The sequence below is a fragment of the Rhinopithecus roxellana genome, chromosome 5, assembly GCF_007565055.1.
Source record: "Rhinopithecus roxellana isolate Shanxi Qingling chromosome 5, ASM756505v1, whole genome shotgun sequence".
NCBI lineage: Eukaryota > Metazoa > Chordata > Mammalia > Primates > Cercopithecidae > Rhinopithecus > Rhinopithecus roxellana.
The window spans coordinates 124,421,547-124,437,614 of NC_044553.1; the positions used below are offsets into that span (position 1 = coordinate 124,421,547).

General features: G+C 44.2%; 2 protein-coding genes across 2 annotated transcripts in view; both read left to right on the plus strand.

The window, feature by feature from the left end:
- Window positions 1–16,068, plus strand: part of FAM189A1 (family with sequence similarity 189 member A1) — a 455,305-nt gene that overhangs the window by 291,641 nt on the left and 147,596 nt on the right. The window lies entirely within an intron of this gene.
- Window positions 12,892–14,603, plus strand: NSMCE3 (NSE3 homolog, SMC5-SMC6 complex component). Its single transcript, XM_010373451.2, has one exon. It carries the CDS (start codon window positions 13,035–13,037, stop codon window positions 13,947–13,949), a length of 915 nt encoding a protein of 304 aa, XP_010371753.1. The 5' UTR covers window positions 12,892–13,034; the 3' UTR covers window positions 13,950–14,603.

Here is a 16,068-nt window from a genome sequence, read left to right on the forward strand (position 1 = left end):
GACCACTGGAGGCAAGAGAACATCTGGCTGGTTGGCCTGAGGCTTTCAAAGCTCATCTGTCCCCTGGCCATCACCATATTGAGACCAGTTATAGCCAAGAAACAGTTAAAGGGCAGACCTGGATGTACTGGAGGAGTCCAGGCAACAAGAACAGACTGATATGCCTGAAGCCCTGTAGAGCCTCGGATTAAAACTTCCTGTCTTCTTCAGGGGCCAAGATTGTAGCACATCATGGGGTCTCAAGAGTCAGGGATCAGCAACAGGCAATGTGACAGGCATCTAAAATACCGAATTCATGAGGTAGGTGGAGAAGAGATGACTTGCTGGAAACAAGGAACAATTTGAAGAGTGCTGGGGAGCTTGTGATAACCCCTGAGGTCCAGTGTGCAGTGGGAGAAAACTTCTTGATGGAGTATCCTTGATGGATACCCACAATGGACCACTGGCTGAGGATAGGCATCATTCAAGTTAGGATAATGTATTAGTCTGTTTTTGTGCTGCTGATAAAGACATACTCGAGACTGGGTAATTTATAAAGAAAAAGAGGTTTAATGGACCTCTTTTTCAAGCCTCTTAAAAAAGAGGTTAATTTCACGTGGCTGGGGAGCCCCCACCATCATGGTAGAAGGCAAAAGACACGTCTTACATGGTAGCAGACAAGAGAGAATGAGAACCAAGTGAAAGGAGTTTCCCTTTAGGAAACCATCAGATCTTGTGAGACTTATTCACCAGCATGAGAACAGTACGGGGGAAACCTTCCCCATGATTCAGTTATCTCCCATGGGGTCCCTCCCACAACACATGGGAATTATGGGAGCTACAAGTCAAGATGAGATTTGGGTGGGCACACAGCCAAACCATATCACATGATGTCTGTGACATATGAGGATACGTCTTTATAACTTCCAAACAAATCCTGGCTGTCTAACCTACAGACTTGAGCTATCTGGGCAAACCATAGACCTTCCCCCTTTCTCAGGTCCCAGGTAATATCGAAACATCTCTTTGCCTTAGAGAGGGAGGCAGACTACCAACCTGTAGTCTCACATTCTTGAGCTGTAGTCTACCTGAACTTGAGCAGCATTTCATGCTTACATTCAAATATCCGTAGATCTCAGAGACAGGTGGAGTGGGTTGGCACAGCTTCACCAGGTGAAGTCTGTTCCTCTTGTTGGGACTCCTCAGTCTACAGATGTCACCTGGGAGGCTTTGGGGTGGCTTTTGCCTGCAAGTGATATAAACCAATTCACACAAGCTTCAGTAATGAAGGAAGTTATCACGTCAAATGGCAAGTCCAGAGGGGGGCTGCCGCAGGGTTAGCTGGTTCAGCAGCCTCGCAAAGTCAAGGACCTAGAATCTTTCCGGGTTTCCCCTCTGCCAGTTTCAGTGTGTTGATTTGGTGGCTTAGCTCTACTCAGTCATGAGACAGTTGCCCCTGCTTGAGGCAGTACATGCAGATGCCTGGTATGGGGGTCCAGTAGAACAGGAAAGTTTTCCTTCTTTTTTTCCTATAACTTCTTTTTAAGAGCAAGTAAACATTTCTCAGATGCCCCCCAAAATATCCCTTGCACCTCATTGGCCAGAGCTGGGTCACATGTCCACTTGTAAACCCGTTGCTTATTGTTTAACCTCCATTTTAATAGGCTGCATTATTTATTTATACATTTAGAAAATATCATCCTTGAGTAAGACTAATCAGGTAAAACTGTAAATGGATAATAAATTACAGTGAGTTCAGCAGAATTTCTATAAATTACATCTAATAATCACACCTCAGTACAAAGGATTAAGCATAACAGGTGTATTCACATTACTATGTGAAGTTTCCCAATGAACAGCTTTTAAATATCCAGAATAACCATGTTGAATTAGATAATTTGCTTAGAGGTAAATATGAAAGGAAAATAAATACATAAGAGTATGAACCTCTGGGATAATGATAAACAATTGAACAGCTCAAGAAAATTTCACGGGTACATTTTTAATGACTGGTTGAATCCTAGGAAGCAGTTAATTCATTAATATTTGGTTTCCCAACCACCTGTCTCAAACATGTGGGATTAATAAATTCTTAAAAAAAAAAGGCTGGGCACAGTGGCTCACACCTGTAATCTCAGCATTTTGGGAGGCTGAGGCGGGCAGATCATGAGGTCAGAAGATCGAGACCATCCTGGCTAACATGGTGAAACACCATCTCTACTAAAAAATACAAAAAATTAGCCAGGCGTGGTGGTGGGCGCCTGTAGTCCCAGCTACTCGGGAGGCTGAGGCAGGAGAATGGCATGAAGCCAGGAGGCAGAGCTTGCAGCGAGCCGAGATTGCACCACGCACTCCAGCCTGGGAGACAGAGCGAGACTGCGTCTCAAAAAAAAAAAAGTACTGCTTCTCAAAAAGGGTGCCCAAGTTTATCCATGCAGATGAAGGGATGGTGTTGCCGACCTCAAAGGGCAGCAAACCATCAGAAAACCTTTCATGCATTTTGGGTTGTCCTTCCTATGGGGGTTTCCTGGCTGCTGGAGGCAAAGCTGCAGCCAGGTCAGCTGAGACATCACCAGGCGGCAGGGTCCTTCTGCTGTCTTTCTTCCTGATGAATGTGATTCTCACTTGCCTGGGGGGTGTTGGCTGGTTTGTCTTTTATAATCCACGTGCTGACATGTGTCTGCCAGGGAACATCTTTGTATTTATAAGGTTGCTATTTTTTCCTGAGGTTACAGAGTCCATTCTGTCTTCCCCGTATCCTGCCTCTTCCTTCCCCAGGCCGCCTTTGTACCTCCTTCTGTCCAGCTGAGATTAAGCTTGTTTATTTCCTGGAACGCCATTCTCCCTTATTTTCTCTGTTCAAGGCTTTTGACAGCTCTACAGAGCAGTCAAAGCATATCATGCAAACTCAAGGAATGGAAGTTTCCTTTCACGTTAGGTTTCTGGGGGCTCCCCTCTCAGGGGGCCAGGGACTTCGTAACAAATGAGTTGGTCAGCCTCTCCTAGTGGAGTTGTCACTATGCTGAGCATGATTTACAAGTTTTCAGAGAATTGGAGTAGAGATAGGTGTTTCAATGATCTAATAGAACTGAACATGGTAGATTGAAATATTTGTTTTTAATCATGGGTACTTCAGGATCACATATATACATAACTCAGGGGTTTTACTGTGAAATGCAGATACATCAAAACAGAAATGTGAGAATTCTAGCTCAGCACAGGCTTTACTCATTTTAACAGTTTTTCATACTAAGGAAAGCAATGATCACATTTCTGCAATATCTTTTTTTTTTTTTTTTCCCCAGGCGAGCAAAAGAAAGTCTAGATAAGAAATTGGGTTGCCCATGTACAAAGGACACACCACCTGACTTTCTTGCTCCCTCCAGATAGAAAGCTACAACATCATTTCTCATGTTGATATAAAGTTTGTAAAAATAGTTTTTTGGAGGAGTAATAAATTCACTTGTCCACATTAACTAGCATCCCATGTATGTGGATCTGTAGACTTAATTTTAAGATGTCAGTGCTACCCAAATTGATCTACAGACTCAAAACAAGCCCTATGAAAATCCCAACTGAGGCCAGGTGCGGTGGCTCATGCCTGTAATCCTAGCACTTCGGGAGGCCGAAGTGGGCAGATCATGAGGTCAAGAAATCGAGACCATCCTGGCCAACATGGTGAAACCCCATCTCTACTAAAAACACAAAACTTAGCTGAGCGTGGTGGCACGTGCCTGTAGTCCCAGCTATTCAGGAGGCTGAGGCAGGAGAATCGCTTGAACCTGGGAGGTGGAGGTTGCAGTGAGGCGAGACCGTCCCACTGCACTCCAGCCTGGTGACACGGCGAGGCTCCATCTCAAAAAAAAAAAAAAAAAAAAAAAAAAAAAAAAAAAATTCCACTAAATTTTTAGCAGGAATTGACAAGGTGATTCTAAAATTCCTATGGAGATGGAAGCGACCTAGAATAGCCATAATAATCCTGAAAAATAACAGAACTGGAGGACTCACACCTTCTAATTTCAAAACTTACTAACACTGTGCAGTAACCAGGCAGTGTAGCAGTGGCACACATCCACATATGTGATGGGCTGCGGTGTCTCCCCCAGAATTCGAAAGACTCAACCTGAGACTTACAAACTGTGTGTGGAAATAAGTTCTTGAAGTGGATTAAGTTAAAATGAGGCCTTTACAGTGGGGCCCTGATCCAATAGGACTGGTGTCCTTATAGTCAACAAAAGGAGGAAGAGACACCAGGGATGTGCATGCACAGAGAAGGGCCAGGTGAGAACACCATGAGAGTGTGGTCATCTGCAGGCCGAGGAGAGAAGCCTCAGCAGGAACCAACCATGCTGACTCCTCGGTCTCGGACTTGGAGCCTCCAGAACTGTGAGGAATCACTTGGTTGTTTAAGCCCCCAGGCTGTGGCGTTCTGCTTCGGCAGCCCCAGGAAACCAGTGCACACGTAGAGCCGTGGATTAGAATTGAGAAATAAATTCATACATCTGTGGTCAACCGATTTGCAGAAAAGAGGCCAGGGATATCCAGCGGGATAAATGGAAGAGGGTCGGTGCTTCGCCCTTTCCTCTGTGGGTCATGTTGTTGGGAGTCTCTGGAAACGTATGAGGCTGGCAAGTAGCAGGAGGCCCAGCGGGTGTTGCTTTTCTGGCCACGGTGCCTCAGAGGGCGCACTGTCTACATGCTGTTGAAGTACCACGAAGGGCCTCTTGCAGCCCGGGCCTCACAGGAGGCAAACTGCTGGCTCTCCCAACCTTGAGGCCTGGCAGCACTTGGCCTGCCTGTGAGGCTCTCCTGAAGAACGACAGCCTGGAACAGGGTCTTGGAGGACTATTCTCAGAAGGGGGACAGCTGTGGACTCTCTCAGAAGGGAGACACAGGCTTCTGCCAGCACAGACCCCACAAGTACCACACCATCCTTGCTTTTCCCAGGCCTTGGGAAGGGGCAAGCCCTCTTCTCCGCATGAAGTTGCTAAGCTCTCACTTGTGTCTCAGGGAGGGAGGAACCCTGTGCTGGATCTCTCTTCTGCAGATCTTGGAGAACCCAGAGCCCTGAAAGCATGCCTGCTGTGGTTATTAGTCTAAGGGAGGGAGCTGCGGTAGGGCAGGGGTGGGATCAGAGAGGCGGGGCCTGTGGCAACCCATCTCCCCAGGACTCCTACAGTCATCTCTTTCTCTCTTTATGGTTGTTATCTCCCTCAAGACCACCAGGTATGCATACATGGGGTCTTTCTTGTCTGCCTTGAATATTTTTATTTTTTCTCTAATGTTATTTTTTTTCCATTTGAATGTGTTCAGTTTTCTCATAACCTATCTGCATTGCTCCTGTCTGGATATTGGCTTTGTCAGCTCTGCTTGTGGACATAGCTCTTTCCTGTGCATGTCTCTCTACTTTAGGCCAAAGCGTAGTCTGGAAGAATGAGGTTTCTGGCAACTTGTGTGGTATAGCAAGTGGTCAAATGCTTTGGGTTAAATATGGAGAACACAGACACTTTAGAGTAGCAGATGCTTTAAGGCAGGGGTCCCCAAACCCCGGGCTGTGAACCAGCACCAGTCCGTGGCCTGTTAGGAACCTGGCCATACAGCAGGAGTTGAGTGGCAGGTGAGTGAGCATGACTGCCTGAGCTCCACCTCCTGTTAGAGAAGTGGCAGCATTAGATTCTCATAGGGCCGTGAGCCCTACTGTGAACTGCGCAGGCAGGGATCCTGAAACCATCCTCCCACCTCCGCACCTTCCGTGGAAAAATTGTCTTCCACAAAACGGGTCCCTAGTACCAAAAAGGTTGGGGACCGCTGCTTTAATTTATATTCCAAGTTGTGTAAAACTCCTTTCTGCAAAGATAAATCACCAGATTAGCTCATTTATACTTTTTTTTTTCTTTGAGACGGAGTCTCGCTCTGTCGTCGCCCAGGCTGGAGTGCAGCGACACAATCTCGGCTCACTGCAAGCTCCGCCTCCCGGGTTCAAGCGACTCCTGCCTCAGCCTTCCGAGTCGCTGGGACTACAGGCACCTGCCACCAGGCCTGGCTAATTTTTGTAATTTTAGTAGAGATGGGGTTCTGCCATGTTGGCCAGGCTCGTCTGGAACTCCTGACCTCAAGTGATCCGCCCGCCCCGGCCTCCCAAAGTATCAGGATTACAGGCGTGAGCCACTGTGCCTGGCCCATATATACTTTACATATGGAAAAGCACAGCTCTTCATAATTTGTCTCTCCCTTACCCCTGTTGCCACCAACTCAAATGATGAACTCATTCCCCAACCACAGAACACTGGGAAGAAACATAACAAAAATGTCACATTGTTTTCAATTCACCTCTCATTATATTCAAAACTCCTCATTATTAACCTTCCCTAGCTCCAAAGTTTCATTTCTTACTACCCTCTTTTCCCCTGAATAATAGGATTGGCTACTGATTCAGCCAGACCTTGTTCACTTTCAAGTGACAGGAACCAACTCAAAGCAGATGAAGCAAAAGGAGATGCTCTAGTAATTCATTATCTCCAGGAGTCTGATCTTGAACTCAGCATCCAGGGATTCAAATGGCAGCATGAAGATTGTTTCCCACGTCCTAGATCTCTTTTGAGTTGGCTTCGCCCTGAGGCAGGTTTTTCAGAAGCAAGGGCCCAGGTGGCTAGGCTTACATCACCCCTCAGCTTGTTAGCGCAGAGGAGCGAGAATATCTATCCGAATATCCTGGAAGGATGCTGACTGGACTTCTGGACCAGTCACTGTGTCTGGCCTGCATCCTGTGCACTCAGGAAAGGAAGGCAGAGCCCTATACTAAGGTCTCTTAAAGGTGGGAAGAGGCTGTTCCTAAAGGGAAAGGATACAGAACAGAGGGGTTAGCAACCAAGCAAACAAAGAGAATCTTAGTGACCACTATCAAGACCGTGGATGTTTGTAATTTTATAACTTAATAGGCCCTAATAATTTTCCAAAGTAAAGGGCCCTGGATATCTGGAAGACGCATTTCTTGAAAAGAGAGTCTAAGACCAGGCTTCTGGGCAAATGGCTGCAATGCTTGGAAAGCACTATGTTACGAAGGCCCACCTGTCCACTCGCTTCCACCAGCCAAGGGAAACTCTGTTGCTGCTTCATCGAAATATTCATTTATGAGGGACAAAGTGTTATTAGGTAGTCTACCATGTGATCTAAGCAGGAGGGATCTTTGCTATGAATGAATATATGTAACTGTCGTAAATGTGTGGACACAAGGGACTTTATTGCAACCATTAAGATGTCTGGATCACTTTTCCTGCTGTCTACCCACCAAAATAGTATTTGCCTCCCAGCTCCCTTGCTCACATGCTGCACATTGGCCCACTTTCTTCCACTGGAAAAGGCAGAGAACAGCTCATATGTGGTGGCTGCATGCTTTGATCATTGCCTTTCTTCTTAAAAAGTCCTCACCTGCTTGTAGCACTGTGTTGCTGTCAGAAAAATGAAAGCGTTTTTCTGATTCACAAGCAATACCATGAATGAAGAGGAGAATCTGGTAAATAATAAAGATGATTAGAGTTTCTTGGCAGGCATTTGCTATCGAAAAGACAAAACATTTAATTACTGTTAACATCTAAAGAGCAATTTGTAGTAGGCATTTCCTTGTCCTTTGCACTTGAAATCTTAGCTAGCTTAGCTTTTGCCTCAAAGAATTTTGATTTTTTCTTTTGGGTCTAGTAATAAAAGCATGAAGGTCATTAACATAAAGTGTTTGAAAATGTTTTTCTTTTTTAGCCACTTGTCTTTGTGACTTCACTGCCTGAACAGAAAGTCACAAGTGCCATATTCAAATCACACTGAATTTATTGAACATGTGAATGTGCATAGCTGCTATGGCATAGTGTCACTTTGAAGTGACACTTCATTGAAAATATATTTTTCATTCATCTCCCAAGCAAGAAAATCAGGGTTGATTTTGATTTTTAAAAGCAAATTAACTTTAATAGCACCTTGATATATGTATTTCTTTTCAGCTCTTTTGATTTTTGTGTACATGTGTTTTGCTGCAGTGAACATCTTTCTCATCGTTCTACTGAAAGATGGCAGAATATGCCCAAAATATGCCACTTTGGCATAAGGATTACTTTGAGCTAAAGGCACTTGAAAAATAGCAGATGCAAGAAGGCCATTTGAATTTCCTCTTTTCTTCCTGAAAGCAGGCGATAAAAACTCCCATGTGAAAAATAGCTTTACTGTACCAAGAGGAAAGAAACATTACTCAATGCGGAGTCAAAGCCAAGTGAATTCTGTACAAACAACTTTGTTAAAATAATTATCTCCCTTTATCCTCCCCACATAATTTACTTTTCCCACAGTTACCTCTCTTTGTTCAACCAAATGTAAAAGCATTTAGGTTTTGCCACTTCTTTGGGTCTTCATTTCCCTAAAGAGCGCTCCTATGTCCTGTAAAACTTAAATGAAGTTTGAATGCTTTTCTCCTGTTAATCTATTTTATGTCCATTTAGGTCTCAGGTCCAGCTGGGACCCTTTGAGGGTGGAGGGAAGGTTTTGTCTCCCCTGCAGTATACACAACTTTGTGTAGTCCTCAACTATTTTCCTTAACAGAAATCCCTGGAAAGAAGGAAACTGTTAACTACCCTGCCAGGACCTGTGCTAGGTACTCACTTAATCTTGGTGCCAGGATTAGTTGACTCATTTTGTTGACTTGGAGACTGGAGCGTGGAGGTGTTTCAGTAGCTCTGCCAGTATCATACAGGTTTCTAATGTTAGTTCATCTGATCCAAAAGCCCTTACTTTTTCAAGGACACCATGTCAATGTTTGCTCTGAATCAGGATACAGTTAAAAGCCCAGTCTCTGGAGGCAGATTGGCTGTGTTCAGATCCCAGACCTACCACTTACTTGCTGTAGAACCTCAAAACTTAATAATTTTCTCCTGTGCCTGTTTGTGAGAAGAGAAACATAATAAATGCACATGCCTCATAGGTTTGTTGTGGGGATTAAATGAAGTCATACCTGTAAACTACCTGGAATAAGGTCTAGTAGTCCCCCCTTATCTGTGGAGGATGTGTTCCAAGACCATCAGTGGATGCCTGAAATCGTGGACACACAATTAGGTACATTGTGTACCCTAAGTACACAATGTTTTCCCCTATACATAGATGCATACTGTATTAGGCAGGGTTCTCTAGAGGGACAGAATTCATAGGATAGATGTATATATAAAGGGGAGTTTATTAAGGAGTATTGACTCACATGATCACAGGGTGAAGCCCCACAATAGGCTGTCTGCAAGCTGAGGAGTAAGGGAGCCAGTCCGAGTCCCAAAACCTCAAGAGTAGGGAATCCAACAGTGCAGCCTTCAGTCTGTGGCTGAAGACCCTTGAGCGCCTGGCAAACCACTAGTGTAAGTCCAAGAATCCAAAAGCTGAAGAACTTGGAGTCGGATGTTCAAGGGCAGGAGGCATCCAGCATGGGAGAAAGATGAAGACCAGAAGACTCAGCAAGTCACGTCCTTCCACGTTCTTCTGCCTGCTTTATTCTAGCCACGCTGGCAGCTGATTAGATGGTGCCCACCCAGATTGAGGGTGGGTCTGCCTCTCCCAGTCCACTGACTCAAATGTTAATCTCCTTTGACAACACCCTCACAGACACACTCAGGAATAATACTCTGCTTCCTTCAATCCAATCAAGTTGACACTCAACATTAATCATTACACGAACCTATGATAAAATTTAATTTAGGCCAGGAGCGGTGGCTCACACCTGTAATCCTAGCACTTTGGGAGGCCGAGGTGGATGGATCACTTGAGTTCAGGAGTTCGAGACCAGCCTGGCTAACATGGTAAAACCCTATCTCTATTAAAAATACAAAAAAAATTAGCTAGGCATGGTGGTACACACCTGTAATCCTAGCTACTCAGGAGGCTGAGATGGGAGGATCTCTTGAACCCGGGAGGTGGAGGTTGCACTGAGCCAAGATCATGACACTGCACTCCAGTGCAGTGGCAAAAGAGTGCAACTCCATCTCAGAAAAAAAAAAAAAAAAAAAAAAAAAGTTTCGTTTATAAATTAGTCACAGTAGAGATTAACAATAATTAATGAGAAATAAAAATGAAATCTTAAGCCCTCCAGCTGACTGAACAGACCCCTTCTTGACCAAGGGGACCCCAGAATAACCTTGGAAACCCTCTCCCGCTCTAAATGCCATTAGGCTTTCTTCCCTAAGAGCTAGACAGAAATCAGCCCTTTCAAGACTCCACCACTGGTATCAACCAACCACCTGATGCTACCCCTCCCTTTTGGAGTTTTGGCACAACTGCCCAGCAGTTCTTACTGGTAAAAGACTACCAGCTATGAAGTAGTTATGGCCAGTCTATGGAAGACGTGCAGTCAGGGTTTTCATGTCCTCTGCTTCACCTTTTGATGTCAGAGGGTCCGAAAACTCCTACCCTGGATCATGCTAACTGCCAGTTTTGGAATATGGGTCCCATGGAGAGGCGTGAAGTGCAGTTGTGCATGTGCATGTTTCTCCTTGCATAAACATTCATGACTCCTCCTATAGCTTATTAAATATGTATACTTGGCCACCCCACTCTGCATAGATTCGTGCTCCCTTTGCCCCTCCGTTGAAGTGTCTGTTTCTGGCTTCTAGCATGAGGTTTTGCTTCCCAGCCTTTTGGAATGGCCACCCCACAGACTGTAACCCTTTATGAGAAATAACGCTCTTTCCAAATTTATGAACCTCATCATCCTTCAGTTGACACTAACAATAAAGTAGAACAAATATAATATAGTGTAATAAGTTATACTGTGATTTCTCTCTGAAAGTATCTTAATATTTTCAGACTGTAGTTGACTGCAGGTAACTGAAACCACAGAAAGTGAAACTGCAGACATGGAGATGGAGCAGCAACTACTATATAATCATTGACTGTTGTCAGTTATATTATTGTTACTAATGTTAGTATTGTTTTCACCAGTTTCTCCCCAAACATCTATAGCTTCCAGTAGTAATCCAAGGTGGAATATGGGTCTGGATGACTTCTCCATGCAGGGCCTAAACTTCATTCTAATACTCTTATTTTATGTCTGCATTTTCTCACCTGCATTCCTCTGGACAGAGCATAGAGAGATGTTTTGAGACTTAAAAACTGGCATCTCTTCTCCTCTATTTTGAGTAATGACAGTGTGCTATCTAGGTAAGAGTGCTGCTGGAGGACACTGCTGATTTTCACAGTCACGGGGGTAGCCTGATTGGTGGACTGCTTGGTGACGTAAGTGAATACCTTAGCAAGAAACAGCACTGAAAAACCAGCCCAATTGTTGACAATAGCTTTTATTTAATTTTCCACTTTCCCCTTATATCTTGGTCGCTGAACTTTTTTGACTCCAGGTAGACCATCCACATCCTGTGGTAGGGACCTTTTGCAGAATTCTAGATGGCAGGAAGCTTTTATGAACCTAAGTCCAAATTTTAATTTGCAAGGAAACTGAAGCAGATGAATTTTCTCATTGTAAAAAAATGAATACCTTGATAATACATTTGTTTTTCGTAGTAGGCCTTTGTCATTAAGCTTGATGCCTGAGGATCTAGTTGTATCTTGTGTGGAACAGTAAGTTATTACTCATTGCGTATCAGATTTTAGCATACTCGCATTAGTTCATGGAATATGATTTTACATTTACTATAGCAGTTCCAGTGCCATTATCAGATTGCATTTTCCTACTGAATTACAAACAAATGTGTTATGCTACTAACATTTAACAAAATTTTAATAAGGTTGTGTTTGATGCTATTATTCAGATAATGTGTTCTAAATTGCTTTCCTTTGAATATATTTGCATTAAAGAGGAACTCGATTTGGTTCTTTGAAGAGTTTATCCACTTTCTGGGTAGCTTTAAAAAGACACAGGGAAATTCAGTTTCTTCTTTGCAAGTCAATAAATAGAGAAGAAACAAATTTGCTAAGATCTATAGAAGTAATGGCAGCAGCAGATTGCTGATGGTTTGAGTTAATGAAATGACTCATTTTGGCTACTTGAGTTGCACAATTAAAATATACATAGACTGCACACATCATAGATGAGGGATAAATACCCCTGTGTTCTCTTTTCTTTCTCAAAGCTAATATATTATGAATTAAGAAATTTAAGAGATCCACATTATTGCAATTCTTGATCAGTGATGCCCAAAATTAAGTGGTAATCTCTTGAGAGTGCACGTTTGTTTGCAGCATTCCTCTTACGCATTTCTGCTAAAATTGTGGTTGTGAGCCGAAGGCAGTTGTTTTCCAGAGGATAAACTCATTTGACCAAGCTAAAACATTTACTTAATATTGACAAGTTTTGTGTGGTTTTCTCATAGTTGTCTAGCTAAAGGAGTTTGATGCAGAGAATATACATACGGAAATAGTGAAACCGAAGTCCTGCTTGCGCGGAAAGCCTGCAGCAGACTTTTGTTTTTAACAGACTCCACGGGGCATTAGAGAAAGTAACTGGGGGGCAGTGGATTGGAGGGTATGAAATTGAGCGGAGGGACGAAAACTAAGAGCCCTCTGGGTTTTTTATGTCCTTCTACATTTTGTGTAGAAATAAATGCTTTTACTTCCACGGTCGTATCTTCCTCTTCACCTTTTTTTCCCCCTCACACATTCATCCTGTGAGATCTTTCCATTTACAAAGGCTCCCGATTTAGAATTAGAAACTCATAATACCATCTGTAAAACTTGTCTGCGCCTGTCTGGTCCTGAATTTAGCGACACACTTGTTTAGGAGTTTCGGTTCTCGTTCTCTGCTTGCATGGTTTAGTAAGAACAACACTTCACTATACTGAAATTCTGCTGCAGGGCTGCACAGAAATCGCTGATCCTTTTGGTATCCCCCGCAGCCGCGCGGACGCACCGCCCAGCCGCCCTGACGCAAGGCGCAGGCTTCGTGACGCAGCACGCAGTCTCAGCGACACTGCGCGCCCCTTCTGGGGCCCCGCCTAGTCAGCGGCCTTAGCGGGTCGCCAACCCACAATCCCTGCCGGGGCTGCTTGCTTGCCGGAGCGTGCACCGTACCCGTCGCCGGTGACATGTTGCAAAAACCGAGGAACCGGGGTCGCTCTGGCGGCCAGGCCGAGAGGGACAGCGACTGGAGCCGTGGCGGAAACTCCGGGGCCTCGCGGGCTGGCAAAGACGCCCGGGCCCCTAGAGACGGCTTCGCGGAGGAGGCCCCGAGCACTTCCCGGGGGCCGGGCGGCTCGCAGGGGTCGCAGGGCCCCTCGCCTCAGGGCGCCCGCCGGGCCCAGGCCGCCCCCGCCGTGGGGCCCAGGACCCAAAAGCAGCAGGAGCTGAAAGTGTCCGAACTGGTGCAGTTTTTGCTGATTAAGGACCAGAAGAAGATTCCGATCAAGCGGGCCGACATACTGAAGCACGTCATCGGGGACTACAGGGACATCTTCCCCGACCTCCTCAAACGGGCCGCCGAGCGCCTCCAGTACGTCTTCGGGTATAAGCTGGTGGAACTTGAACCCAAGAGCAACACTTACATCCTCATCAACACCCTGGAGCCGGTGGAGGAGGATGCCGAGGTGAGGGGTGACCAAGGCACGCCCACTACGGGCCTCCTGATGATCGTCCTAGGGCTCATCTTTATGAAGGGCAACACCATCAAGGAGACTGAAGTCTGGGACTTTCTGCGGCGCTTAGGGGTCTACCCCACCAAGAAGCATTTCGTTTTCGGAGATCCAAAGAAACTCATTACTGAGGACTTTGTGCGACAACGTTACCTGGAATACCGGCGGATACCCCACACGGACCCCGTGGACTACGAATTCCAGTGGGGCCCGCGAACCAACCTGGAAACCAGCAAGATGAAAGTTCTTAAGTTTGTGGCCAAAGTCCATAATCAAGACCCCAAGGACTGGCCAGCGCAGTACTGTGAGGCGTTGGCAGATGAGGAGAACAGGGCCAGACCTCAGCCGAGTGGCTCAGCCCCATCCTCGTGAAATCTGAGGTGGATTCAAAGGGACCCCTGGGACAAGGGTCTGAGACCCAAAGGCACAGTGCGGAGGAGCGGGGGAAGGGAGAACGAACCCAGGAAGCATATTTCTGTAGCGCTTCAATGTGTGTAGCTTTAGGATGTGTTTGCAAAGTTTTGTTCTTTTAATGTTGTGTTATTTGGTTCCAGATTTTCATCTATAAACAAAGGAGGATGTGTTTTGCTTTGATTTTACTTTTTTTGGTATAAAAACTTTTCCTAACTTAGTAAAACGAATGGAAAACTTGACTATGATCTGAAACAGATATGCGAGAAGGAACACATAAGTAAGTTGCTTTGGTGCCAAGAAAATAAAAAAAATAAAAAAGCTATTATCGGGTCTCTTAAGCACCCCAGTTTGTAAGGAAAAATGAAAGTCTTTATAAAATTAAAAATAACGTAATTGCCTATATCCTTATTACCTTAACCTATTTTATTTTTTCTATATTTCCTACGTATGTAAGTGTTATTCATGGTTCCAATGAACGTGATGTATTTTCTCCATATAGCAATTTTTTATATTCATAATTACTCAGCTCTGTTGCTAAACATGCAGTTCCACTTAGTTTTTTTCTACTTGCTACTCTAGTTACTACAATAAATACTGTATTTTTGAAGCACTGAAGCATTGTGTGTTTTTTAAATCGTGGGCCATGGGACAATTTCATGACGAAATCAGCATCTTAAAGTTTTTGCTGCATATTGAGGTCAATGTTGTTGTGTAGAAGTTGTTTCACTTTTGTGTGTGGGTGTACAGGATCATGAGTTAAAATATATTTCTACTGTGGATCCCAAAAAGGCTTATAAAACACTAGCGTAACCATTAACATGCCTGCTTGGGAATCAGACTGCCTGGGTTCAGATCCTGGCCCCACCATCACTAGTATAGGAATTTACGTAGGTTCCTTAGTTTGTATGCAGATGTTTCTTGACCTGTAAAATGGGTTTGGTCCCTGATGTGGAGGAATTTGCTTGTTATTCTTTAATGTTTTTATTTTTTATTCTCAGTCTGGAACTGCCACTTTTTAAATATAACTTTTCTTTATCTTGTTTTCCAAATCGTTCCTAGGAGAGCAATTACTGGTTCAAAAAGTATATTCCACTAATCTGACTCTATTGTATGGGGAAATAAATATAAGGTGTATGGTGAGTATAGCCCACATAGAACAGTAAGAGCAGGACATAAGATCTACCTCATAGGGAGTTAGGTATAGGGAAAAGGGTGTGGGTCTTGGGGCTGTCTGGCAAACTGAATTTGAATTACGGCTCGTGCTAACTTGTCAGCATGGTGATGTGGTGGTAGGTTTTAAGCTGTCTGAATCTGTTTCTTTATCTGTAAAATGAGAAAAATGATAGCTATATAATAGTTGGTTTTATGGACTAGATGAACTAGAAGAGTTCATAGTCCCATTGTATTTCTCCATTACATGTAGCAGATGCTGTTTTTAATGCAAAGATTCAACACGTTTTATTCAGTGGGTAAGTAAGTATAATTGTTTTGGGGGTGGGTGCTGCAAATTAACCTTGAAAGAAGGCAGCTATTTTTCACTCGGGGGGAAAAAGTGAACTTCATCGACACTGGACTGAATGTCATTTGAAAGAGTCTGTAGTGAGTATGGAGGAATGTGATAGGTTACTGGGTTTTATTTCATTCTGTTGAATTGGGATTTGCATTTGTTTCCTCAGTGGAAGATGTTTGGTCCTTATAGGCATTTCTTCTTGATCTGCATTTTATTTCAGTGTATAAATTGCTTCCTGCCTCCTGGTCCCCTTACCTCCCTGACTCAGCTTTCTCCTCCTCGTGCCCTCTGATACTCACATTCTCACCTGTATAGTAAAAATTATTACCCAGCAGTCACCACCGGTTATATCTGAGGCAAAATTCCCCCCGCTTTTCTCAGAGGTGTTAACAATTTACCATCAATAATCTTGTTTCAAAATTCAAAATATGAAACATCAGAGGCCACACCAAGGCCTTATATCTTTTCCTCCTCACCCTCCCCAGAGATAACAGAAGTCTGCGGCTATCGGGCTGGTGTATGACTTTATAATTTTACTACACAGGTATAGATACATAACCAATATAG